This window comes from Oncorhynchus gorbuscha, linkage group LG21 (genome assembly GCF_021184085.1).
Source record: "Oncorhynchus gorbuscha isolate QuinsamMale2020 ecotype Even-year linkage group LG21, OgorEven_v1.0, whole genome shotgun sequence".
Classification (NCBI taxonomy): domain Eukaryota; kingdom Metazoa; phylum Chordata; class Actinopteri; order Salmoniformes; family Salmonidae; genus Oncorhynchus; species Oncorhynchus gorbuscha.
Window position 1 is genome coordinate 51,512,660 of NC_060193.1, and position 27,765 is coordinate 51,540,424.

The 27,765-nt window shown below is 43.1% G+C and overlaps 1 protein-coding gene across 2 annotated transcripts; it reads left to right on the top strand.

Annotated features, from left to right (window-relative positions):
* The first annotated feature begins 152 nt into the window (after positions 1-152).
* Positions 153-27,211, top strand: LOC124008670 (collagen alpha-1(XXVIII) chain-like). 2 transcript variants are annotated; one of them, XM_046320155.1, is made up of 36 exons: positions 153-498; positions 761-916; positions 1,897-2,471; positions 5,236-5,256; positions 5,387-5,446; positions 6,268-6,321; positions 6,410-6,454; positions 6,635-6,661; positions 6,752-6,796; positions 7,303-7,347; positions 7,551-7,604; positions 15,788-15,856; positions 15,957-16,025; positions 16,184-16,252; positions 18,387-18,455; positions 19,177-19,245; positions 19,354-19,422; positions 19,537-19,605; positions 19,717-19,788; positions 19,903-19,971; positions 20,105-20,176; positions 20,270-20,338; positions 20,450-20,518; positions 20,667-20,735; positions 20,820-20,888; positions 21,017-21,085; positions 21,867-21,935; positions 22,043-22,111; positions 22,200-22,280; positions 22,412-22,447; positions 22,539-22,575; positions 22,712-23,269; positions 23,831-24,084; positions 25,364-25,589; positions 25,886-26,077; positions 26,177-27,211. In XM_046320155.1, exons 2-36 carry the CDS (start codon positions 775-777, stop codon positions 26,179-26,181), a joined length of 3,636 nt encoding a protein of 1,211 aa, XP_046176111.1. In that variant the 5' UTR covers positions 153-498; positions 761-774; the 3' UTR covers positions 26,182-27,211. The 2 variants fall into 2 exon arrangements, with proteins under 2 accessions (XP_046176111.1, XP_046176110.1); XM_046320154.1 differs by having other exon boundaries at positions 769-916.
* Positions 27,212-27,765: the final 554 nt, after the last annotated feature.

Here is a 27,765-nt window from a genome sequence, read left to right on the forward strand (position 1 = left end):
ATTATAAAAATAACATTTCACCACCACTCTCTCCCACAGCCTAGCCCTGCCCCTCGAGAGCTCCCTGCCCCACCCCTCTCCAAACATGGAGTGGTTGTGAGTGAAAAGGGGCTGGTTCTGCCTCTACTGTTATTCACTGTGTCTGTGTGAGGATGGCTGCAACTAAAGAGACCTCAGGGAACCCAGTGTGAGCCAGAGCGCAGCCCTTTCACAGACCCTCCCCTCACTGCTGCTGTACATTTACATTACATTTAAGTCATTTAGCAGACTGCAGACATCCTACCTGGCCTGACCAGCTCCCATCCTGCAGACTGGACACCATCACCACCACAGGAGCAGGACAATATCCGGAGTCTAAGTGGAACTTAACCTGAACAACACCTGAAACAGTCTTCATTTTTCCCTATGATTCTCTCTTTCGCTCACGTTCACCTTACCCTGTCCTGAACACAGCACTGTACTGAGTATATTGGAGACCTGAGCCTGCAGCACTGTCTCGTGAGTATGTGCAGGATCAAGTTAAAATGATACAGGTTATGGGTTTCAGTCAATGGTGGACTTTTGCACCTCTGTGTTGGTGTGCAGATGTTCATGTGAGTTTCTACCTGAACACAAGATGAATCTCTCTCTCTCTCTCTCTCTCTCTCTCTCTCTCTCTCTCTCTCTCTCTCTCTCTCTCTCTCTCTCTCTCTCTCTCTCTCTCTCTCTCTCGCTCTCTCTCGCTCTCTCTCGCTCTCTCTCGTTCTCTCTCTCTCTGGAGGAGAACAGGTGGTGATGTCCCCCTGTCTGTACTGGTTCTTGCTGCTCTGTAGACTCCACAGTCTCTGGGCTCAGGATGACTATGATGAGAGAACCGTAGACAGGAGAGGCAAGAACAAACTACTGACAACCAACGTCATACCCAAGAATGGCCAATGTAAGAGTAAAAAAAAAAGTTTCTTGTTTATTAGTTTGTTTATTAGTTTGAAAGGAGAGACAAAGAAAAGCTTTTCTGAGACATAGTGTTGCTAGAAATGGTAGGATACCTTCACTTCAGAAAATACATAGGTTAAGCTTCCATCACTGAAAAAATGTGTGGCTACAAAGAAAAACTTGCAATCATCTCATTTTATAGTCTTTGGCAGAAGATGGGACCCACTTAAAAAATGATTATATCTCACAGCCAGGTTTAGAAACCCATCCATCTCAGTGGCAACTGTTCTGTTCCTTGAACAGAACAAGAGCTATGTATCCCCGGGCACATTCTCTCGGACATGTTTCTTTGAACATAAATGTGATTTATTCCCGGTTTATATTGGATCTTTGCCCTAGCTCCTATAAAAATATTGTAGGTTAGGATGCCTCGTGTGAGTCGTGTCTTCTAGAGCCTTTTAGATATCAGACAGGAATCAGGAACATCAGTTCACAGTTCAAGTCATGGCGCCCCTCCAAGCTTCACTTCCACCTTGATCAATAAATCATATCAGACCTTTTCTGGGTTCAATCTTCTCTCTGTCATTAAGGTTCAGTATCTCAGAACTTAACCTTCTGACTTGTGATCAGTTGCTGGCCAATGTTGGTCTTGAGCTGGATGTGAGAAAGTACCTAGTTTGATCCAGGTTTGATCTCCTGCTTTGAAATGGTAGTGACCTCATCTCTGTGAACCATGTAATGTAGCTAATGTTGTAACCGGTACATACATGATGATTGAACGGATGAATGAACCTTCTTTGGTGTTAGCGGTTAACATAAGAATGTACCCAGTTTTACCCATATCGGATCTCCTGCTTTGAAATGGGATTGACCCCAGCTCTGCCCTCTGCCAACCAAAGACTGACAAATTAGCAGTACCTCTTGTGTAATGTGCATGGTACATGATAAATTAACAATTGGTTAATCCTTTTTTCATGTTCTCAGCACTTTTGAACGAGGGCTGTGGCCTGGAGCTGGCCTTCCTGGTGGACAGCTCGGAGAGCGCCAAGGACAACCACGCCCAGGAGAAGAGGTTCGCCACAGATGTGGTTGAACGCCTGCAGGGGGTCAATCTCCAGACGGGCCGGGCTCTCAGCTCGCGAGCCGCCCTCCTGCAGTTCAGCAGCCATGTGATCATTGAGCAGACCTTCAAGCAGTGGAGGGGGGTGGCTAACTTCAAGACTCGCATCGCGCCCATCAGATACATCGGCCACGGCACCTACACCACCTATGCCATCACCAACCTGACCAAGATCTACATGGAGGAGTCAGAGCCAGGGAGCATCAGGGTGGCCATACTGCTGACGGACGGCATCCCCCACCCCAGGAACCCAGACATCTTCTCCGCCGTGGCAGACGCCAAAAACCAGGGCGTGAAGTTCTTCATGGTGGGCATCACGCCCGCGGCCAATGACGCCTCCAACGTGGCACAGCTTCGCCAGCTGGCCAGCTCCCCAGCCAATCGCTACCTACATAACCTTCAGGACAGGGGCATCGTGGACAAGGTCATCAAAGAGATTGTAAGTGCAACGTCATCACGTTTCATCATCTGGTTCAGATTGTGGTTTGTTGAGATGTAAATTCAGTCCACATTTTTAGGTGTCTAAAGAAGAAGTCTCTCTGTAGTTTGCTGCATGTGTCTCATGGCTGTATAACTGCTGAAGGTAGAGCATTTTAAATCTGTGTGGACTCCTCCCTCTTGAGAATTAGCATCCTCCATCAGAAGGACAAATCAGGCTTTGTCAAAACCGGGCCTTAGTTTGCTCATCGCTTTTTGGATATTACCATGTTTTCAACAAACTGGGCCTTGGCAATGTGTTGAGAAGAAATGGATGCAAATATATTTGGATTACACAATAGTTTGTAGGCTTACTCATGTCAGGACTCGCATGCTTTTTCTTTGCCAGTTGGAAAGTACTCATGTATATTTAGTGTTTAAACATTCAGTTTAGGACTGAGAATAATTTATATACTTTTTGGGGGCATCCTGTGTGGTTTCAACTCACTGCACCTGCTAAGTTGTTCTCATAGTTCCTGGTGATTTGGCCCCCTCTGTCATCACAAACACAGTACCTTTATGATCATACTGTTATCGCTCTAGCACCTTGTTTCGTCTAAACTTGACATGGGGAAATGCAGACGTCACTATTTTTGACTGTGGCCCCTGGCTGGTGTTGCTGAGGCATTTTGTTGGAAACCATTCTGGTGTTTCAAACTATTTTAACCACATTAACTTAAACCTCAGGTGTAAGTATTAAGGGAAGTATTGAGGGAAATTAACCCATTGATGTCTCTCCAAGAAGACTAATTTGGGCATGAAACAGTACAGTAGGTCTAGAGACACAATGAGTTCAGGACCTGTTTAACTATAAAATATGTTCTACATTAAAACTCTTTGTGGAAAACTGCTCTGTGCAGTAGGAAGGAAGCTCAGCAAGATCATGCATGGCTAAGTAGCTCTATGAGTCTCACACACACCACTCGACTTCTAAACCAACTGTCGACACAGGCGTTAGACATAACATGATCAAGAAAATCTGGTCATCAAATCCACATTAACCAGCAGCACTTGCATTAGTTAAGCTCTCTACTGCTAGATCCTTATGGACTGGTTTGAGTTTCAGTCGCGTAGACAATAGCACCCAGTCCACACAGAGGCTTTCATCCTGTTTCAGGCAGCATCTGTATGTCATAAGACTGTCTGTCCCATTAGCTTGTCTTTTATCTCTTGTATGCTTCTGTCTCCGTCTGGTTCAGCTCCAATCCGCTCACAGTAAGAATAAGCAGACCTTCTGTGGTGGCTTCAGGTGCTTCTCTGCAAGCAGAAATATACTTTGGCTGCGCCGAGACGTTATATTGACCATTGCATGTGGTTTGTGTTTGTTTCTGTGGAATTTCAACCATTCTCCCACCATAAAGAATGTGGCTGGCTTTCATGTCCAGACAGAAAAGCAATAACAAGTTTTGGGCAACAGAAGAATTTTTGTACCAGTTTTTTTTAGGATTAGGTCTCCAGCTGACAGGATCAGGGGCTGGAGGTTGTAGTAGACTTGTACGGTTCGATGGAGGCAGAGGTTGAGATGGACTAAGAACTAGTCACACAACTGAGTTTAGAGAACCCTGGGAAAACTTACCACTCCAGCCTAAACTTCTGAAATGAGCAACTTTCAACAGGTTACATGAACCAACCCCATTTCACTTGGATAATCCAAAATGCACCTCAACAGGTATTTCAGCAATCAACATTAAAATGACCAGTCTACACACAATCCACATTAGTGTAGCCTACACATCGGTGATACAATGTAACTTTAAATTCTAATAAACGTTGTTAAACGTTAAAGCTAGGCTACTTGTGTTTAATCTTCTGTATAACAATATGAGATGTCTAGCAGAAGGAATTTGATTGAAATCGCAAGCAACATGAATAAACATAAGCCAACATTAGCAGTCTGTTTGTGGCCTAAACTATGGAAAGGAACTACTGGGCAAAAACTGGTTGAATCAAATTTGTTTCCACATCATTTTAACAATACAATTCAACATGACGTTGAATTAGCATGGAAAACTGTTTGGGATGTTTTTTTAAAGTCATGTATTTTTTTTATACCCAGGGACATTTCTTTGTCGATTTAACATTGAATTCACACTAGTTCAGTCACATAGTATAAATGATTGGAGACAGGCGGAGGAATTTGTAATAGGGGGGTTTAATACTCCACCCAAAAAGACATGCCATGAAAAGATATGGGGACGAAGCCCAAAACAAACACGTATATAAAATACAGGGATGTAACCCAAACAGAAGAAGAAGAAGAACAGCAACAACAACAGCCGCCAAGCCCAAGCCCAAGCCCAAGCCCAAGCCCAAGCCCAAGCCCAAGCCCAAGCCCAAGCCCAAGCCCAAGCCCAAGCCCAAGCCCAAGCCCAAGCCCAAGCCCAATGGACTTGGGAACAATAACCCAATAACCCACAAGACAGTGGTGAATAGAGGGCACATATATACAATTACTAATCAGGGGGAATTGGAATCAGGTGTGCGTAATGAGACAGTTCAGTGACGCCTAGAGAACGGGATAGACCTGCACAGAATGAGCAGCAGTACCGGGGAATCTGTGACAATCTCAACCAAACGTAAATCAAAACTAGACTTATGTCTGCGCCAAGTGGGGAGAGGAATGTCCTGACTTTGTTCAACAGTCACTGTCTCGCCATGAGATATGTGTAGAATAAATATGAAGTGGACTACATTTTGACCAATGATTTGTTTTTCTCATTTCACAGACGGAGTTGGCTGATGAGGGGGTAAGTCCCAGTTATCTGGACCTACTAATCTTGATATACTGCATCCTTTTCACACATTAGTCAATGAACTCTCCTCTTTAGGAGTCTGAACTCCTGTCTGACTCCCTATGCTGTGTCCCTGTGGTTTAAGTGTCCTCTGGCCCTGAAGTGTGCGTGTGACAAGGGAGAGAGGGGACCCATTGGCCTCCAGGTAAGTGTCTGAACATGACCAGCATCATCCTCAAGCTCCCCTCGACATCAATACATTGAGATTACAGCCCCCTTTCGAATTGAACATCCTGTAGTGGACGATTACTTCAAAACTGAAGGACAGTACAGTACCAACACACAAAGCCTGCCTTGATGCTTACACGTGAGATAATTGACGGGCGTTGGAAGGCTTTATTGATTTGCGTGGTTGGAGGAAATTCATATCTGCTTCCCTGAAGCAGTGGTAGTGTAGCAAATGCTTAACATTCCTACTTCACTTTATGATCAGCAAACTGGTACAGATATTGACTTGGGAAAATCTGCAGAATTCTGCTGTTGTAGGTTACATAAAAATGTATGTTTCCAGGATATCTAATAAGGATGCATTCGTTTTTTTAAAGACAAAGGCAGTCAATAGGTAATAGTCATTTTACCTAACTAATAATTACTACTGTAGACTGTTCCCTTGGTGACCAGACATTGTAGACGATCATATTCCAGAGGGTCAAAACCAGGAAGCCCCACTGGATGTACTTTGATGTACTTTAGTATTAGGGCCTGTACACAGTAATCACCGCCATTATCCTTCAACAGCCCAAAAGAGCAGTTTCCCAAACCAGAAGCAGCTGCCACACACTGATCAGATGCTGTTGAGGAGCACACACACACACACACACACACACACACACACACACACACACACACACACACACACACACACACACACACACACACACACACACACACACACACACACACACACACCACAAATGAGATGTTTCTCTCCATACCATGCTGATGTGATTTCCCTTCCCTCCACAGGGCAAGAAGGGGAATTCTGGGGATGATGGGAACCCAGGTGTTAAAGGATCGAAGGTACTGGTGATTTGCTTTGCCTGTGTGTGTCTTCTTACAATTAGTCTGTCATTCTGTTTTCAAAACCTTAATTCTCTCTTTCTTACAGGGTGAGAGCGGGCACAGTGGACTTCCTGGTCGAGATGGGGAAGAGGTCAGTACAGAGGGCATAACCAAAACACCTGCTGTTATATTATTAGATGAATGTACACAGCTATTGACGCAGACTTCAACGACTCAGCATTGCTAACTATAAAGACAAGGACTCTGTTCTGAGGTCTGTGACAATGTTTTGATCACTGTCTCCTCGCTAATCAAGATTGTTTCTACTCAGGGCAAGTCGGGCTACAAAGGAGAGCAGGTAGAGTATGAATCTCCAGATCAATATCCCTCTGGGTGTCCTAGTATTTCGCAACTGTGACACAATGTACCTACCTCATTTTCCTTGTAGGGGGAGAGAGGAGAATGTGGCACGCCTGGAATCAAAGGAGATAGGGTACAGTGTCTTTTTCTTTTCTTTTTTGTCATCAAATGTTTTTTTATTTAGTCAAATTAAGTTACAACTCCCCTGCCCCCGTCCCAATCGCACCCCTACCAAGGACCTGAGGCAGGGGTGTCAAACATATGGTATGCGGGCTGGATCCGGCCTGCGACGGGATCCAATCCCGCCCTTGGGCGGTTTGAGTAATTAAAAAAACATATTTAAACAATGAACTAAATGAGTTTGACACCCCTGACCTAAGGGACCATTGGGTCAAAGTGTCTTCTTTAGCTCCATGAATGCGAGCTGCAGTGCATTTTTGTTTAATGGTATTTTATGTGTTTAGCTTTAGTGTCAGTACATACCAGTCTGTTTATACTTTAGCCAACCTTTTGTGTTGCTGGATAGTTTTTGTTTGTCTGGGCTATGATGTAGCACTGATGAATGCAGACAGTGTTGACTGTGCCTTCTGTTTGTTTGTTATGTTTTGACATGAACTGACTGACCCCCTCCTTCTCCAGGGGCCTGAGGGGCCCGTTGGCACCAGGGGAAACAGAGGGCTACAGGTAAGCCTCTGTTCTAGAATCCTTTGTGTCGGCCATCTTTGTTAAGAATGTCACAAGCAAGGTAGTTTCAATGGTTAGTCACTGACAGACCCCAGTTTACTATCTAAGTGAAACATGTCCTTCAAGCTGTCCTCTAAATTTAAAACTCAATTGTGTTTGTATACTTGTCCATTTGTAGACTACTTTATTCTGTCTTCTCACAGGGTTTACCTGGTCCAAATGGCGATGTCGGGCCTGAGGGTATCATGGGGAAAAAAGTGAGTTTTACTTAATAATACCCAATACCTTTCATTAACAGTATCATTCACAGAAAGCCATTAGTTAGATGAACCACATCTGCCCATAGGATGGAAGAGAAAGCAACTACTTTGACTGACTGACTGACTGACTGACTGACTGACTGACTGACTGACTGACTGACTGGTCTGTCTTACGTGCCAGAATATCCCCCACTCCTTAGGTCACATTTGATCAATGGGTTGAAACTATCTCAAATCCATACTGATAACTAATAAACTACATCATAGTTTATTGGCAGGACTACATCAGTTCTGTCTGGGTTTATGGAATCTGGTTTGGATCAGATCTGACACCAAGTCCAGACCGAGACCAGAAGATAGTCATTTTGTCAAATCACCACCATAATAAGAGTGTTTCTGTGTTCATATTTCAGAACAACATATGGATTCTTTAGACATTCAGAATAGTGGAAAAATGCATGCTGAGAGAAAATAGAGCCACTCTACAAATTATTACAGTGGGGAAAAATATGCCTTCTATAACATGAAAGAAGGGCTAAGGATTTATAAAATCATTATTATAATGATATTATTCTTTTCAATGATGTTCTGATTTAATCTCTTCAGTTTTTGTTGGAACGGAAAGGGTTAACACTGAAGTGAGAAAAAAAACATCCAATCAGGATTTTTATTTTGCTGGTCTCTGGGGAGAAAAATCTAGCTAACTAAGTCAGCCATTGGCTAGGCCATCAGAAAGCGCGATAGAAGGCATCTGCTATTAAACTGTATTTTGGCAACATTTTGGAATGACAGTGGAATCAACCAATCACATGTTGATTTATTGTGTGGGACCGTTTTTTACAAAAGCCTTTTCGAAGGCCAAGAGGTCACTGTGCAATAGCGAGCTGTAGTTTTCCCATGGCCTAGCTAGCTTTTTTGTAGGCTAGTTTGCAGCAGCAGGTGTTATTGCTAATTTGTTAGCTTCCCCCTTTTCAATAATAACTTCAACAAGAAGTTATGTTTCAAATAATCGTCATCTGGTGAGTGGATTTTTTAAATTTTATTGCAGTGCGCTTGCTGTTGTTAGCCATCTCTTTGAAAATAACTTGTGTATGAAACATTGTTGCATTTTAACTTTAGTTTACCACTTACTTTGTGCTAAATTTCAAATGTTTTTGCAATGGGAAATGCTTAATGGTTGTGTTTTTGTATGGTTTTATGATTGGGACCCACTGGTTTATTATGTCTGAGTGAATGGATTACTTATCCTTTAACATCATGCTGTGTGTGACTGTTGTCTTTCCATCGGCCCTATGTAGTGGTGACTGAAAAATCAGGTATACTCTCATTTTGCCAAAACGTTCCCAAAGGCGCCCTGTGCGAAAATTCCTATGTTTTCCTATAGTTTTTTCAGATTTTCATTCTCAACATCAATTTTTTTTGTATAGAAAAAATATTATGTTCTAAGTCCACAACAATGCTTAAACCAGATCATATCTGGGTGGGCCTGGCCAGTAGCGGTGGGTGGGAAAAAAAAATCGCTGAGCAAGCCAAGCCAGTAAAAAAATCAAAATTACAACCTGTTGTGATAATTGCGGTATTTGCTCTATAACCCATTAATTCATGCGCCACCAATATATACAATAAGGTTGTGACAACAAAAAGACAAGTCACACAGTGGTGGCATAAATTCAGCTACACACACAGTTATCACCTGCAGCATGATCAAGCAAGTTAATGTTTTGACAGTTTACTAAACAGCTACTGATTTAGAACCACAGAGTTACCGCAGGTCAGCACAAAGACCACAGGGGCACTGCCTCCGCTAATTCCAGCACCATTTCAACTTAAACATTCAAACATCATCAAATCAACGAGGCTATATATGCTTAGTTTAATATACTGAAAACAAATGTAAAGATACCAAAAGCAATTTAGTCCAATCAATGTTGTGAAATATCATGTGGCTGTCCCTGGTTCTGATTTTTGTGTGCATATTTTTTGCACTCACACTAGTTGAACACCAATGCCATCCTCCTCTCTTTCATGTTGGCAAAACGGTCTATGGCTCTGTCATACAATACACTTTTAGCTTTTGCTGTCATATACACGACCTAGCCTGACCTCCTTGCATGGGCAACAATGAACCAGTTAAGTTTTCTAGCTAGTTAACGTGAGCCTACTAGGCTACATCTAGTCTACATATTGAACTTCAATCATCTCAGGCCTGTGGAACAACATATTCAGTTATGGTTAGATCAGAATTGCCGTCATAATCATTGGCCTGTGCAGACAGTTCATTCAAAACCACAATTCCAAATCCCCGTCTCCATCCATGGTTTGCCAAAGGGCCGATTTAGCAATCTAGCTACTGCAGGACATCAACATAGGCAGACCAGAAACAGACATGTTTTTTCTGGCTTCCCTTGGCAAACATGATTACACACCGCTTGGCCTGGCAGGTCCTGGCTCCCCAGCTTGTGGGACTATGTCCACCCATGCCTGCACCCCAGATGCAAACAGCACATGATGACAATTGCGCATTACAAATAGCCTACTAACCAACACTTCAGATCAAACTTGGTTTGCATACCCAACGTTGCATTATTTAGCATTTACTGGTAGATATCATAAGTTGAAACGTCTCTCCTACCCTCCTTGTTACCGAGAATGAAACTGAAGATCTCTTACAACTTTGTGTACTACTCCCCTCACAAAACAGCGCTAACTGGCTCAAACCAGAATAGAAAGAGGAGTGGGAGGCCCCTGTGCACAACTAAGCAAGAGGACAAGTACATTAGTGTCTAGTTTGAGAAACAGACGCCTCACAAGTCCTCAACTGGCAGCTTCATTAAATATTACCCGCAAAACGCCAGTCTCAACATCAACAGTGAAGAGGCGGCTCCAGACAGCGTTCCTTTGTCCAGTGTCTGTTCTTTTGCCCATCTTAATATTTTCTTTTTATTGGCCAGTCTGAGATATGGCTTTTTCTTTGCAACTCTGCATAGAAGGCCAGCATCCTGGAGTCACCTCTTCATTGTTGGAGTTGAGACTGGTGTTTTGAGGGAGCAATACACAGCGTTGTACGCGATCTTCAGTTTCTTGGCAATTTCTTGCATGGAATAGCCTTCATTTCTCAGAACAAGAATAGACGGATGAGTTTCAGACGAAAGTTCTTTGTTTCTTGCCATTTTGAGCTTGTTATCAAACCCACATGCTGATGCTCCAGGTACTCAACTAGTCTAAAGAAGGCCAATTGTATTGCTTCTTTAATCAGGACAACAGTTTTCAGCTGTGCTAACATAATTGCAAAATGGTTTTCTAATCATCAATTAGTCTTTTACAATTATAAACTTGGATTTGCTAACACAATGTGCCACTGGAATACATGAGTGATAATGGGCCTATGCAGATATTCCATAAAACATCACACACACACACACAGTGGGGCAAAAAAGTATTTAGTCAGCCACCAATTGTGCAAGTTCTCCCACTTAAAAAGATGAGGCCTGTAATTTTCATCATAGGTACACTTCAACTATGACAGACAATTAGGGGGGAAAAAATCCAGAAAATCACATTGTAGGATTTTTAATGAATTTATTTGCAAATTATGGTGGAAAATAAGTATTTGGTCACCTACAAACAAGCAAGATTTCTGGCTCTCACAGACCTGTAACTTCTTCTTTAAGAGGCTCCTCTGTCCTCCACTTATTACCTGTATTAATGGCACCTGTTTGAACTTGTTATCAGTATAAAAGACACCTGTCCACAACCTCAAACAGTCACACTCCAAACTCCACTATGGCCAAGACCAAAGAGCTGTCAAAGGACACCAGAAACAAAATTGTAGACCTGCACCTGGCTGGGAAGACTGAATCTGCAATAGGTAAGCAGCTTGGTTTGAAGAAATCAACTGTGGGAGCAATTATTAGGAAATGGAAGATGTACAGAGACCACTGATAATCTCCCTCGATCTGGGGCTCCACGCAAGATCTCACCCCGTGGGGTCAAAATGATCACAAGAACGGTGAGCAAAAATCCCAGAACCACACGGGGGGACCTAGTGAATGACCTGCAGAGAGCTGGGACCAAAGTAACAAAGCCTACCATCAGTAACACACTACGCCGCCAGGGACTCAAATCCTGCAGTGCCAGACTTGTCCCCCTGCTTAAGCCATTACATGTCCAGGCCCATCTGAAGTTTGCTAGAGAGCATTTGGATGACACAGAAGAAGATTGGGAGAATGTCATATGGTCAGATGAAACCAAAATATAACTTTTTGGTAAAAACGCAGCTCGTCGTGTTTGCTGGACAAAGAATGCTGAGTTGCATCCAAAGAACACCATACCTACTGTGAAGCATGGGGGTGGAAACATCATGCTTTGGGGCTGTTTTTCTGCAAAGGGACCAGGACGACTGATCCGTGTAAAGGAAAGAATGAATGGGGCCATGTATCGTGAGATTTTGAGTGAAAACTTCCTTCGATCAGCAAGGGCATTGAAGATGAAACGTGGCTGGATCTTTCAGCATGACAATGATCCCAAACACACCGCCCGGGCAACGAAAGAATGGCTTCGTAAGAAGTGTTTCAAATTCCTGGAGTGGAATCCAGCCAGATCTCCACCCCATAGAAAATCTTTGGAGGGAGTTGAAAGTCCATGTTGCCTAGCAACAGCCCCAAAACATCATTGCTCTAGAGGAGTTCTGCATGGAGGAATGGGCCAAAATACCAGCAACAGTGTGTGAAAACCTTGTGAAGACTTACAGAAAATGTTTGACCTCTGCCATTGCCAACAAAGGGTATATAACAAAGTATTGAGAAACTTTTGTTATTGGCCAAATACTTATTTTCCACCATAATTTGCAAATAAATTAATTAAAAATCCTACAATGTGATTTTCTGGATTTTTTTTCCCCCTAATCTTGTCTGTCATAGTTGAAGTGTACCTATGATGAAAATTACAGGCCTCTCTCATCTTTTTAAGTGGGAGAACTTGCACAATTGGTGGCTGACTAAATACTTTTTTGCCCCACTGTATATATAATATATTTTTTAACTACACTACTTTGGTACGCTCAGTGGGGATTAAGAAGTAAGTATACGCAATGCCCACTGAAAAAAAGTGGGTATAAGGCTTATACAGTACCTGCATATACACCACACCACTGGCCCTTCGTGTTTTACAAAATATGCACTCTCCTACATGAGTGGGCTGTCCTTTCAGAATCACCAACCTGTCACACACTGGCCTGGGTCCAATAGGTTTGTGACTGCAAAAATGTCTATAATAGATATAAAGGCTATTAAGATATGAATGTTTAAAGATGGGACTGTGTGTATCTGGCTGACTGAATGGAAGCTGATAATTCAATGTTTTTTTTTACTCTGAGTCAAGACCGAGTTCACATGTATCCAACACCCGAGACAAGACCGAGATACTCAATATGTAGTCTCCAGTAGAGGTCGACAGATTAATCGGAATGGCCGATTAAGTTGCACTCCACAAGAATACTGCCTGTTACTCGACTGCAATAAGCCAAGATAAGTTGCTAGCTAGCATTAAACTTCTTATAAAAAAAAGAATCAATCATAATCACTAGTTAACTACACATGGTTGATGATATTACTAAATATTATCTAGCATGTCCTGCGTTGCATATAATCTGACTGAGCATACAAGTATCTGACTGCGTGGTGGTAGGCAGAAGCAGGCGCGTAAACATTCATTCAAACAGCACTTTCGTGCGTTTTGACAGCAGCTCTTCGTTGTGCGTCAAGCATTGCGCTATTTATGACTTCACGCCTATCAACTCCCGAGATTAAGCTCGTGTAACCGAAGTGAAATGGCTAGCTAGTTAGCGCGTGCTAATTGTCGTTGTGTTGCTGGTTCGAGCCCAGGGAGGAGCGAGGAGAGGGACTGAAGCTATACTGTTACACTGGCAATACTAAAGTGCCTATAAGAACATCCAATAGTTAATGAAATACAAATGGTATAGAGGGAAATAGTCCTATAATTCCTATAATAACTACAACCTAAAACTTCTTACCTGGGAATATTGAAGACATGTTAAAAGGGACCACCAGCTTTCATATGTTCTCATGTTGAAACGTTAGCTTTCTTACATAGCACATATTGCACTTTTACTTTCTTCTCCAACACTTTGTTTTTGCATTATTTAAAAAATGTTTCATTATTTACTTGAGGCTAAATTGATTTTATTGATGTATTATGTTAAAATAAGTGTTCCTTCAGTATTGTTGTAATTTTAATTATTACAAATAAATAAATACAATTCGGCAGATTTTTAAATCGGTATCGGCCTTTTTGTTCCCCCAATAATCGGTATCGGAAAATCATAATCGGTCAACCTCTAGTCTCGAGACCTCGGTATTGAGTACTACGCTGGTATCATTCCCACTGAGTAGACTGACTAGCTCTGGTCCAGGGTGTTCCGTGCGGGTTGCCGATGCTGAGCCTTCTGCAAGCCGCACGTCACGCCCTGGACCAGAGCTACAGAAAGACTGATTCAAGTGTGGCCCAAAAGCAGATGGCAGACGATTGACCAAGTATGTGTACATTAATGTTTTGAATGGATACATTACTTTCTAAGTATCATCAGTCATTGCACGAACGCCACAGACCCTTTGAGGGATTTGTAATCATGTCATTATCTTGTCAGTTTGTTTTTCAAACTTCTCTCAGCAACATTACTGCCAAGTCTGACATATGCCCACACTCTCAGTCAGGCAGTCAGAAGCTTAATTGTTTCGAAAGATTCTTCATGTTGCTTGTTTGACTATCATCCAAGATCAAATGAATGGCAGACTAATGTCTGACATTTAGCTTCGCACGACATGTTGGAAATGGAACAGAAAAAAATGTGCGGTATGTAGACTATCAGTCTTCTCACACTGCTATTAGAATGCCATACATAATTATTGGAACAGTGAAGCATGTTTTCTTCTTTTGGCTCTATACTCCAAAAGTTTGGATTTGAAATCAAACAATGATTTTGAAGTTGAAGTGCAGACTGTCAGCTTTAAATGTAGTTTTTTTTCACCCATATTGGGTGAACCGTTTTGAAATTACAGCACTTTAAGTACATAGTCCCCCCCATTTCACTTATGTGTATTAAAGTAGTAAAACGTTAAGTATATGGTCGAATATTCATAGCATACAAAGACTACGTCAAGCTTGTAACTCTACACATTTGAATGCATTTGCTCTTTGTTTTGGTTCTGTTTCAGATTATTATGAGCCCCAAAAAAATGAATGTTAAGTGATGTATTGTGTAATTTTGGAGTCACTTTTATTGTAATTAAGAATATAATATGTTTCTAAACACTTATACATCAATGCAGATGCTACCATGATTACGGATCAAACTGAGTGAATCATCAATAATGATGAGTGAGAAAGATGCACAAATATCATACCCCCAATACATGCTAACCTCTCACCATAACAGTAACAGGGAAGGTATGACATTTGTGTGTCTAACTTACTCATGGGGGGCACAAAAAGTGCTGTTAAAAAAAACACGATTCACCGGATATGGATGAAAATACCTTCAAATTAAAGCTGACAGTGAACTTTAACCTCAGTCATTGTTTGATTTCAAATCCAAACTTTTGGAGCATAGAGCCATAAGAGAAAAAAATGATTCACTGTCCCAATAATTACAGAGGGCACTGTGTTTTGAATAATGGCTTTTAACAATAGTGATTTGACTATGAGGGAATTCTCCAGGAGTTTCAGAACACCTAGTGCTAGCCTGAACCCCCCCCCCCCCCCCCCCAGTAGAATTTGATTGATGGAAGATGTGTGAGGGGGAAAAAGTTCAGGTTTGAGTTCAGTGTGTGTATGTGTATTGGTTTATGTGGTGAGGTAATGGCTGGGTTAGAGATGGTGTGAGGTTAGAGATAAGAGGAATTCAAAGGAAATGATGTCGCCTCATTCGAAGAGTTCTGGTCTTGATGGCCCATAGTGGAGGAGAAGGAGGGAGAGACACAGAGTTATGAATTGCTGTTGTGCCAAACACTTTTCGATATGAATTTCCTGTATACTGAAGTGTGTGTGTGTCTGTTCCTACATGGTTACGTGTGTGTGTGTGTGTGTGTGTGTGTGTGTGTGTGTGTGTGTGTGTGTGTGTGTGTGTGTGTGTGTGTGTGTGTGTGTGTGTGTGTGTTTTATAGGGGGAGCGGGGACTTTCTGGGCCACCTGGAATCCAAGGAGAAACTGGGATTGGGCTTCCTGGACCCAAGGTATCACTCCATCCCATTGTTTTGAAAAATGAGGGAATTACATTTTCCCCCAACCACCTGTTGTATCTCACCTCGCGGGTGTTCCACTCTCTCTCTGCAGGGTGATGTGGGGTTCCAGGGGCGACTGGGGCCTCCAGGGCCACCTGGCTTAGGGGAGCCTGGACAACCGGTGAGTTAGCACGACCACAATGTACGCATACTTGACCACAATGTACGCTTGCATTTATGAATACTCATAAATGACTCAGTGAAATGGGTGTTCATGTAGCTGTGTATGGAGTCTATGGTTATTCAAGGCTGTTCACCATTGGTTGATTTGTTTCACAGGGGCCTCAAGGGCCACAGGGCGTCCAAGGAGAGAAGGGTCCTATAGGAGAAGGCTTCGCCGGGCCAAAGGTATGACTGAGCGTCTGCAGAGATGTGTCCCGGTCTGGGCTCCAGATATGTGGCTGTAAAACCAGCAACATCACATGGATGATGGTTATAGGAGAAGACGCAGCACCATAAAAGTCCATCTGAATTACACCTCTATTTGGTATCACAGTGTCACATGCAATGGATCTATCGATCAGTGATTTCTTGTTCTACTACGGAGTAACCTCCAGCATGCAGGTAGGCAGAGTTCCAAAGGACGTCAGGTGAACCCATACAGGCCCTGGGCTGGGAAACACCCAGAAGCTATTCAGAATCCCTGTAGAACATGAAAGGAGTGAGTCATTCAACTGAGACCAGAAGGAAGAAATGAGTCCATCTGCTTTTCACTGGGTTGCTCAGGCACACATGGGCCACATCTGCCCAAACCAGACCTCTCTCTTTCTCCCTGCTCTTACATATCCTCTGAACTCCAGTGTTGCCAGGATACGGCTATGCTATTTGAATTGCAGTGAGTGTCTTGCCTTCAAAAGATATTATGTTATACTGTAGCTTACGCCCTTGTTGCGACTTGTAAGAGAATGGTTGTAAATGCAATGCAAACATGCCATTCCTTTAGAGAGAGAGTTGTGTTATGGTAATGACAGTTTTATATAGATATATATTGCCTACTTCGCGACAAGGAAAACATGCTTCCAGTGGCAGGTGAGGTAACACCGATCAACAATTGTTTTGATCATTCCTGAATGGCCCGTGTAAACAACGCTTGATTACGTTTTGGGAACGCACTTTAGTAACATCATGCCAAATGTGATCTCTGTTTGGCGAAGTTGCAACTTTGACTCATAATAGTCTAGTCAACTGACTGAGGAGATGCATTCTTTTTATTGCATGTTTTTCATAGAAACCTCAGTCCACTCAGATCCTATCATTAGAGATAGTCACTCTCTCCAGGGTAAAGTGCCAGATAAATGTGTGAGTTTCCACCAGTCATCTAGAAGCGTCTACCGTTAGAGATGGCCTCAAGGCTTTTACTTTCCTGCATTGAGGCTGACCCCAGACACACAGCTCTGGTTATGAGCAGTAGTGCTCTGTTGCTAGTCACACAAGTTCTGACAAGTTCCAGATTCATGAGAGCTGAAAAGATTTTTCCTACTACCCTTGTCATCAACACCTGCTGGGGTGAAGAAATGGGGGATTTATGAGTACATTATATCTAAGCTCCGGTGCAGGTATGTTGCTGGTTTGTCCTTAGGTATTGCTAATGCTGTAGCTGCAGAGTGTATTCTCCCCAGACCTGAGGTAACCTCTGAGGTAATGGACATGTTTTACACACATCTCTCTCTGCTTCAAATTTGATTCTTGTGTAAAGTCCTTCACCATGTTTATTTATTTTAGTCTTTATCATTTTCAAGTCGGAGCCTGACTCCTGCAGTAACTAAGTACAAAGAACACTCGGCGACATTCAGGTGGTCGCTGTGGTTTCCATCTCCCCCAGTGCTGATCTACTCACGCTCAGTGCCAAAGCCCTTCGCTGGAAAAATGAGAGTAACACTAAACATGTCCTCCAGCATCTCAACATCTGTCAGAACCCGCCTCGACCTGTGTGGTCTCCCTGGAACTTTCCTTGGAGGTCCAGAGTGGATGCATGCAAGGCTGGGAAGATATCTGAAGAAGTTTCCAGAACCCCTTGCACGTTCCTGTTTAGACTTCCTGTCTCTCACCTCAGGAACAGACACAGTAAATGAACGTCCGTTGTCACCTTGCGAACCATCCTCGGTGTGGCACATAGATAGACGTAAACACAAATTACAACAGAATGCTTGAACCTTTTGCCAAGACGTAAGGAAAAGCTCAGTTTAACGTTTCCAGAATGTTCCATTGTTCCCATCAGCCTTGTGGTTGTTGGTTAGCGGGATCATGGTTGTTTTCCCATCAATTAATCACTGTCTGTGTTGCTGTTATCTTTCTTAGAGCAGAATCCTAATCTGAAATCTATATCACTCATTGACATCAGTAGATGAAAGTCTGAGTTATGGGCACAGATCTCAAATTGGGATTCTGCCTTCACTGAATGGCTGGTGTGAGTTTCTCTCTCGGGTGTGTGAGAGACTGCAGAGTTGAAAATAATTTAAGAGCTGTGTTTGTCCCTCCGCAGGGGGACCGGGGCCTGGAGGGGCCGAGGGGGCCCAGAGGACAGCCCGGCGCTGGAATCAAAGGAGACGAGGTACAGTATAGACTGTAAAACTACATCTGGGTGAATGGCCTTCACACAAACACGCAGTGTTCCCCAGGAACACATAAAGCGCCTTGGGTAAGGATGGCCAGAAGCACTGGCGTCTGGGTCTCATTCAGACCGAGGTTATATATGAGGCCTCTATTGTCATTGCCAACAAAGGGTATATAACAAAGTATTGAGATAAACTTTTGTTATTGACCAAATACTTATTTTCCACCATAATTTGCAAATAAATTCATTAAAAATCCTACAATGTGATTTTCTGGATTTTTTCCCCCCCTAATTTTGTCTGTCATAGTTGAAGTGTACCTATGATGAAAATTACAGGCCTCTCATCTTTTTTAAGTGGGAGAACTTACACAATTGGTGGCTGACTAAATACTTTTTTGCCCCACTATTACTGGGTCATTGGATCTGGAGTTGGTTTACTTTATTGCCTATCAAAATAGTAAATTGCATGAACATTCTCAATATTTAATAGCAAGGTGACTAGCAGGAGGATTTTTAGCACAGTATTTGTGTTATGTTGACTACTTTCCCTTCATTTAATAACAGTTAATGAAAGGGTGAATATCCAAACTAATATATATGTATGTTTATGTACTTTTTGTATATTTATTTAATTCACTGTTCCTGTAACACATCCACAAGCTTGTGTTGGTGTAATTATAGCTATGATGCCAACAATGACTCTCTTTGTGACCCTCAGGGTGGCTTTGGCCCTCCAGGTTTTCCAGGGCCTCTCGGCCTGCCAGGGCTGGGCATTCAGGGGGAGAAGGTACGTAGGCCCACCTATTCATTATTACAGGTTTCACCAAGTATCACCCATACATAGTTTATGGATTACTGTCCTAATGTGCCTACTTTGTGCTTCCTGTCCTACCAGGGTATGGAGGGGCCTCGGGGGCCACCAGGGGGCAGGGGTCCACAAGGAGATGGATATCCAGGGCCCAAGGTCTGTGTTTGAATGCTTCTTCCTTGACTTTACTTTTGGATCAATTGTGGTTATGGTATGTTTAGGCGATCGCTAATGCTAATGACTGTGTATGGGTGCTCCTCTCATCCACAGGGTGACCAGGGCTTACCAGGGGAGCTAGGTTCAACAGGAGAGAGAGGGGCTGGCGAACCTGGGGCTAAGGTGAGTCCTCCTCCAATGGAAACGCAATGTGTAGTTTGTCCTCGTTGTGGTGTCACATTTGGATATGTAGTCGATGTAATGTGAGACAGACAACCAACGATCTCTCTTCAGGGTGAGCCAGGAGCGTCAGGATTGGCTGGTTTTCCTGGCCTCCCAGGAGAGGATGGGGCCCCGGGACAGAAGGTATTTCATCTTCTGCCATCTCTCCGTCACCGTAGGTTGATACTGTACCTCTTTGAATGTGACCATTGGATTCATATGCTTTGCTTGTGTGTCTGTTTGTGTTTGTCTATACAGGGTGAACCAGGTGTTGGTGGTCTGAGGGGGCCAGAGGGAGCTGCGGGGATTGGCACCCAGGGTGAGAAGGTAAGAAGATTCCCAGGTTTTTCTCCTCACATCGCTGCTTCAAGATTTTAATCTTCATTAATCTGGACAGCTGTGGTATTCTGAGGTTGGTTTTCTGTGCTGATTTTTTGACGAATGATGTCTCTCAACATAGGGAGACCAGGGCCAGAGGGGCATTCGGGGCTTGGGTGGGCCTCCTGGAATCGCCGGGCCCTCTGGAGCAAAGGTGAGGACAATGTCCTCAATTATCATCAGTCAACACTCTGTATTGTAGTGTAATGTGGTCACACTGCAACCTTTGACTTCTGACCTCTTCTAGGGGGAGCCTGGGACACCAGGTCGACTGGGTATGCCAGGACTCCCAGGGCGGGGCATCATAGGACCTAAGGTAACAGCCCTCTGTCCCAAAATGCCTACAATTCACCATGTAGATGAGGTTTATGCCATATCATAACCATGTTATAACTGTCTCTTAACCATATTATAACTCTTGTCTCAGGGCGATCTTGGCCCACCTGGTCCATCTGGACCATTAGGGGAGACAGGCTATGGGCTGCCTGGTCCTAAGGTGAGACGCACTATGTCACACTACTAGAATAATAGGGAATAATTCATAGGATTTACATATTTATCGGAATAATCAGCATAATTCATTGAGGTACTGATATTTATTTACTTGAATCTTGATGTACTTTTATTTAATCACAAACCTTTAGGGTGATCGTGGAGGTCCTGGTCCATCTGGTCCATTTGGGCCCAAAGGCGATGGTTATCCTGGCCCTACGGTGAGCAACACTGCTGCTTATTCATGTGTTGCTATTGCATGAGTTGTACCAGTGTTGACTCTAGTGTTTACCTGGGGTTTGTAGGGAACTCCTGGTCTACCGGGGCTTCCTGGTGAACCAGGCCTGGAGGGGCTGGGCATCCCTGGACCGAAGGTAAAGATATGGGTCTGTGTGAGGGTGTCGGATTTGGGTTATTTTGGATAGTGACAACAGCCCTGGGTGAACAGAAGACCTCAATTAGCAGAGGACATCATGATAGCTGTGTGTTTTCTCCCATTTAGGGTGATATTGGCTTCAGGGGCTTGCCAGGTTTAGCAGGCCCCCCCGGCGAGGGGCTACAAGGTCTACCGGTATGTATTGTAGTCTGACATGAAGAAGCTGACCTGCTAAACAGTTGGCAAAGAATCAATCCCAGCTCTGATGCAAAACCGATTTAGCCTTGTTCAGCGCCGTCATAAACCCACTGAGTCATGGTGATCAATACTAGTATTACCTCATGCTGGCAGACTCCACATTTCAGATCCACCTTGTACGTGTGAACATATATCCCCAGGGACCTTTTATTCAAAGGCTGCGATAATCAGTGTTTCATTCTTACAGGACATATATCATTTTAACACACTTCCAAGAACATGTGAATATATCCCAACATAAGGGTCTAATGAGAACCATTGGGGCCAGGGTGCCTATAACCAACACAATACCCAGAGCCGGCAGTCTAGCTTATAATATTACATCCAGGTTTCTCTCCAGGCTTTTCATCTCCTATAGCCCCAGAAGCCCTAGGGAGCGGGCAGACCTGAGGGTTGAGGTAGCCCTGTCCATCACATCAGTAGGTCTGGTCTCCTACAGTAAGTTTGCTAATGTGTGTCAGGCTATGAACAGTAAAGCCAGAGATAGTCAAGTTGTGAAATTGCCTGCTCGTGAAACGGCTGCCCTGTGAGATCAGGTCACTTTTTTAAGTCTAGGTTTGTTAAGTGAAAAGTGAAGGATTTGTCCCTTGGCTTAGCTCATTTTGTGTGACTAGCTCGGTTTGACACAGGTAGTGCAGTGTGGTTGGGCTATGTTGTGTTGTGCTGACACTTTTTAATTGCTATTGTACATATGGTTATAACTTCTGCTAATTTCTAGGGTGGCATTGGACGACCGGGCCCACCAGGGCCAACGGGGCCCCCTGGGCAGGGTATTCAGGGCCCAAAGGTAGGTCTAGTAATTCGAACTAAGCAAACAAATAAACATTTTCTTGTTTCTTTAAAATGTTGAGTTGAGCATGACAAATCTTCTCTGTATTTTGTGGACCCTTTCAGGGCGAGGCAGGGTCTCAGGGCGTGACGGGCCCTCGGGGGCCACCAGGGGAAGGATTCCCAGGGGCCAAGGTGACTACAGACACAGTGGTTTGAAACATATGGCAGTGTATTTGAACTTTTGTGACCTTTGACCTTGTGTTATCTGGCTCTATGACAGGGTGACCGCGGCTCTGGAGGGGAGAGGGGCCTGAAGGGGGTCAAAGGTGATTTGGGTGACCCTGGAGTTCCTGGACAATCAGTGAGTCATGTCATGGGTCACTTTTATAATCAGGGCGATTCATTCGATAACAGGGATACATACTATAATAAACAATTAACTGCAATCAGAGTAGAAACTGATCAGACCAATGTTTTACTGCTTCCTTTTAGGGCAGACCAGGATTCAAAGGCGACATGGGCCTCACAGTAAGTTCTCAGTCTTTAGCTGTCTTTTGAGTTCACATTAGTCTTTTTTATTCCATTTAGTCACCATGTCAATCCGGATTTTGACCCACAGAGAGAAGACATCATTAAAATGATCAAGGAGATTTGTGGTAAATAAAGCATTTATTTGTTGTGCTTGTGTAGTATCATTTAACATTGATTGCAACATACAGTAGGCCTTTGTTGAGAGTGCATTGGAAAACATCCTTTCTACGTCCGAATCGTATATCTCTGCATTGTTTCCAGGTTGCGGCATCAAATGCAAGGAGCGGCCCATGGAGCTGGTGTTCGTCATTGACAGCTCGGAGAGCGTTGGGCCGGAGAACTTTGAGATCATCAAGGACTTTGTGGCGGCCCTGGTGGACCGCGTGACGGTGGGCCGCAACGCCACCCGCATCGGCCTGGTCCTCTACAGCCTGGAGGTCAAGCTAGAGTTCAACCTGGCGCGCCACATGACCAAGCAGGACGTCAAACAGGCCATACGAAATATCCCTTACATAGGTGAGGGCACCCACACAGGCACCGCCATCCGCAAGGCCACCCAGGAGGCCTTCTACAGCTCTCGCAAAGGGGTCAGTAAAGTGGCTATAGTTATTACGGACGGACAGACGGATAAGCGGGAGCCGGTGAAGCTGGATATTGCGGTGCGGGAGGCGCACGCAGCCAACATCGAGATGTACGCATTGGGGATCGTGAACACGTCGGACCCCACACAGTCCGAGTTCCTGAGGGAGCTCAACCTGATCGCGTCGGACCCTGATAGTGAACACATGTACCTCATTGATGACTTTAACACGCTGCCAGGTAAAGTTAAAACGCCAGGTTGGTGTTACATTCAGTTGGTTTTGGTTTATCGTGTTGGTGCAGTCATCAGTGATTCCTCACAAAACCCAAACAAAAAATGCCATGATTTTTGGGATTATCACTCAATATAATCAGTAGAATAGTCCTTTGCAGGAAGGATTGTTGACATATATTTGACATTTCTATCGAAAAGCAAAAATGAGAAATATTTATAACATTTTTGCCTTACCCAGGCCTCCTTTAAGACACCATAGTGTTTTATCTGTAGGTGGTGTCATATGATGCTTTAAGTCATTACACTGTTAGCTGAATGTTGAATGGCCCTGGTATATTTGTCCTCTAGAGTTGTTCCTGGTCAGCTGACATAGTGAAGAAAAACTCCTGCCCCTTTGTTAGCAGTAGGTCTACTGTTATTATACGGTGTAGTCTGTAAATTGACCTAATGTACCAAGTTAACTGCATCAAGTTGCTGCAAAGTCTCCAAGGCTAATACCGGTACAATGTGATTCATCACCTGTTCCCAGTCATCACAACTCCTGTTACTCTGTCGCTCTCTCTCAGCTCTGGAGTCCAAGCTAGTCAGCAAGTTCTGTGAAGACGAGAACGGTGATCTGATATACAACCGTGTCACCAATGGATACAGGAACGGGAAGAATGGGAACTATGGCAACGGGAACTATGGCAATGGCTATGGGACCACCAACCAGGAGGACTTCAACAACGGGAGGCGAACAGTCACCACTACCAGCACTCAAAGTCAGGGTGGCAGGGTAGACCTGACCCAGCCTATCGACCTTGGCACTGCCACAGTACAGGTCTATACAGCACATTAACAGACATTTAGCAGAGGCACTTGCCAGAAAACAATCTACTGTCAATGTATAGTTGACCTGACTTGCAGGCTCCATTGAACTGTCTCCTCTTAGTCTACTGTACATTATCTCACTATAGTAACACTGCCTCTACTTAGTCTACTGTACATTATCTCACTATAGTAACACTGTCTCCTCTTAGTCTACTGTACATTATCTCACTATAGTAACACTGTCTCTACTTAGTCTACTGTACATTATCTCACTATAGTAACACTGTCTCCTCTTAGTCTACTGTACATTATCTCACTATAGTAACACTGTCTCCTCTTAGTCTACTGTACATTATCTCACTATAGTAACACTGTCTCCTCTTAGTCTACTGTACATTATCTCACTATAGTAACACTGTCTCCTCTTAGTCTACTGTACATTATCTCACTATAGTAACACTGTCTCTACTTAGTCTACTGTACATTATCTCACTATAGTAACACTGTCTCCTCTTAGTCTACTGTACATTATCTCACTATAGTAACACTGTCTCCTCTTAGTCTACTGTACATTATCTCACTATAGTAACACTGTCTCTACTTAGTCTACTGTACATTATCTCACTATAGTAACACTGTCTCCTCTTAGTCTACTGTACATTATCTCACTATAGTAACACTGTCTCCTCTTAGTCTACTGTACATTATCTCACTATAGTAACACTGTCTCCTCTTAGTCTACTGTACATTATCTCACTATAGTAACACTGTCTCTACTTAGTCTACTGTACATTATCTCACTATAGTAACACTGTCTCCTCTTAGTCTACTGTACATTATCTCACTATAGTAACACTGTCTCCTCTTAGTCTACTGTACATTATCTCACTATAGTAACACTGTCTCCTCTTAGTCTACTGTACATTATCTCACTATAGTAACACTGTCTCCTCTTAGTCTACTGTACATTATCTCACTATAGTAACACTGTCTCTTCTTAGTCTACTGTACATTATCTCACTATAGTAACACTGTCTCTTCTTAGTCTACTGTACATTATCTCACTATAGTAACACTGTCTCTTCTTAGTCTACTGTACATTATCTCACTATAGTAACACTGTCTCTTCTTAGTCTACTGTACATTATCTCACTATAGTAACACTGGTCTCGTTACTCTGTTTCAGGCTTTAAAACGGTGTATTTGTGTTTTGTTACTAATTGACAATAGGGTAAGGACTTTGTTGGTCCTCATTCTTCCTTGTGTGTTTTCTATTCCTCCGGCTCCAGAAAGGGCAGCGTAAGGGAGGCCAGGATGGAGGTGTTTACACCTCAGATTGGGAGACTGGTCGTGGGGACGTTCCCACGTTGAACCGCAACACGTCCTCCTCCTCCAGGGAATCCTCATCTTCAAATACAAGAGGGTCCTCTTCCTCATCAGGAACGGCATCTTCATCCTCTGGGTCCTCAGGCTCTGTCCAGCTAGTGCCTGCACCACGACCCAAACTTCCCAAAGGTATGTTGGACCCACTGCCAACAACAGCTGAGCGTTGTGCTATATCTATGTAGTCATGGCAGTCTACCCTGTGTCTGTTGATTCATATGAGCAGTTCAGATTACTACAAAGCCTGTCGAAATCAATTACTGAATGATTCCAACTGAAATTGACCCTAATTTTGTTGATGCTTTAGCTATATCTGCCAATGAACATAATCAGTATACTAGTGTGCCATGGCCTCTACATCCTTATATACGTCTGTTTATTTAGTGGGCCTTCACTAACAATCTTCTTCATGTGTTCTGCCCGGTCAGAGTTTGTGCCTCTGGACCCTCGCTGTGCACTGGTCCTAGACCAGGGCCCATGTCGGGATTACAAAATGCGCTGGTATTACGACAAGCAGGCCAACGCATGCGCCCAGTTCTGGTATGGAGCCTGTGAGGGGAACCAGAACCGCTTTGACACAGAGGAGGAGTGCAAGAGGACATGTGTGCAAGAACGAGCCGGTATTGTATAGCTCATCTTTCAATGATCTTTGGTTTCGGTTGAATATTCATCAAGTATGGGTTTTCTGTGAATGCTGTCATGTGGTTTCTTCACAACAGGCTGAGAAGACATCTGTTGTTGTCTCGCTCAATTCAGTCTTTAAACTGATGTTCCATGGCACCGTGTACTTCACAATGGAAGGAGGTCAAGTCATGACACTATGACACAACTATTGAATAAATGCTCCTTTGACACTTCCTAGTTCCTCTTTCCTACCCTTGACCTAAAACTCTACGCACTTATTATAAATATTCCTAAACTAATTGCAGTGACTGATTTGAACTTTAATTTTACTGCCAATCTCTGTCAAATGTTTCCTTAAAGGTCCAATGCAGCTGTTTTTATCTCAATATCAAATAATTTCTGGGTAAAAATTAAGTACCTTACTGTGGTTTGGAACTCTCTTTCGTATTGGTCCATTAACTAATTTACCATCTGGTGACGTCACCATGGAAAGCGAAAACTCCAACCCACCAAAACAGGCTGAAATTTCAGTCATTTTGTTTTTGACTGCACTGGGCCTTTAACTTAACATTACCATTTTCATTCAAAATGAATGGATAGCTCATCATATAACATCATTTTAACACACAATTCAGTCAATCTCACTCAGGAATGTAGTCAAGAAATAATAGAAAATACCACTTTCTGTATTAGACACTGATTCACAGATTAATGAATACATACATGGTTCCAGTGCCAAATCAGAATGGTCTATAGATTTGTTTCGATAGAATCCGTATGTATTGTATATATCTCATGTCATAACTATTTTATGCTGATCACTGATTTTATATTGCTAGCGTAATTGTAATATCTGCTTTGTTCAAATTGAGGAATAACAACATTGGTGCCACAACATGTTCCTGCAATAATGCTATACATCTAGCTTGTGACCCAGTATTAACATGTTTACAGAAACTTTGAGCAACTCATTTTATATCCAAGAACCAACCCTGTATCAACAAACCGTGCTAGGAAATGACAACGGTGCTCTACCATTCATGTCTAGGGATAGTTTTGTGCATTTGAATGTGTTGTTGTTTTTTTTACCAAGATTTCTATGAATAAAAATGTGATTTTGTTTGTCTGAATTTGCGATGTTTGTCATACAAGTACATTAGCGTACAGTTTTCTACATTTACAATTGTTGCCATTTATTTCACACTGGTTCACATGGATTATATTATAGTTGTATGGTGTCCTCTACTGGTGAAAAGTTGCCTTGCCTGATGCATACCAGAAACGAGGGTTCGTCAAAGGTTCTTTGGGAAAGGTGATGGTTCTATGTGGAACCATAATGACTCAAAAAATCCTTTGAGCTCTTCAATGGTTCTTTACAGTTCACAAAAGGATTCTTTGCTCTTTTTAGTGATAATTCAAATGTAGGTGCGCCGGCTCATTAGAATACTCCGCTGCACGGTTTGCTCTCAGCTCTTTGAATGAGTGTTTCAATCCAGTTTATGTAATCTGTTGTGTTATGCTATTAAATACTGTATATGTCTATGGCCAGTGCAGTGTCTTGTGAAAGACTCATGAATGACCTTGTGTCCATTGAGAACGGTTGACTGACTCCGTCAGTGGTTCTCAATTCTCTCATCAGGGACCCCCAGCTGTTCCAGTGGTAGCTCACTTGATAACGCCTATA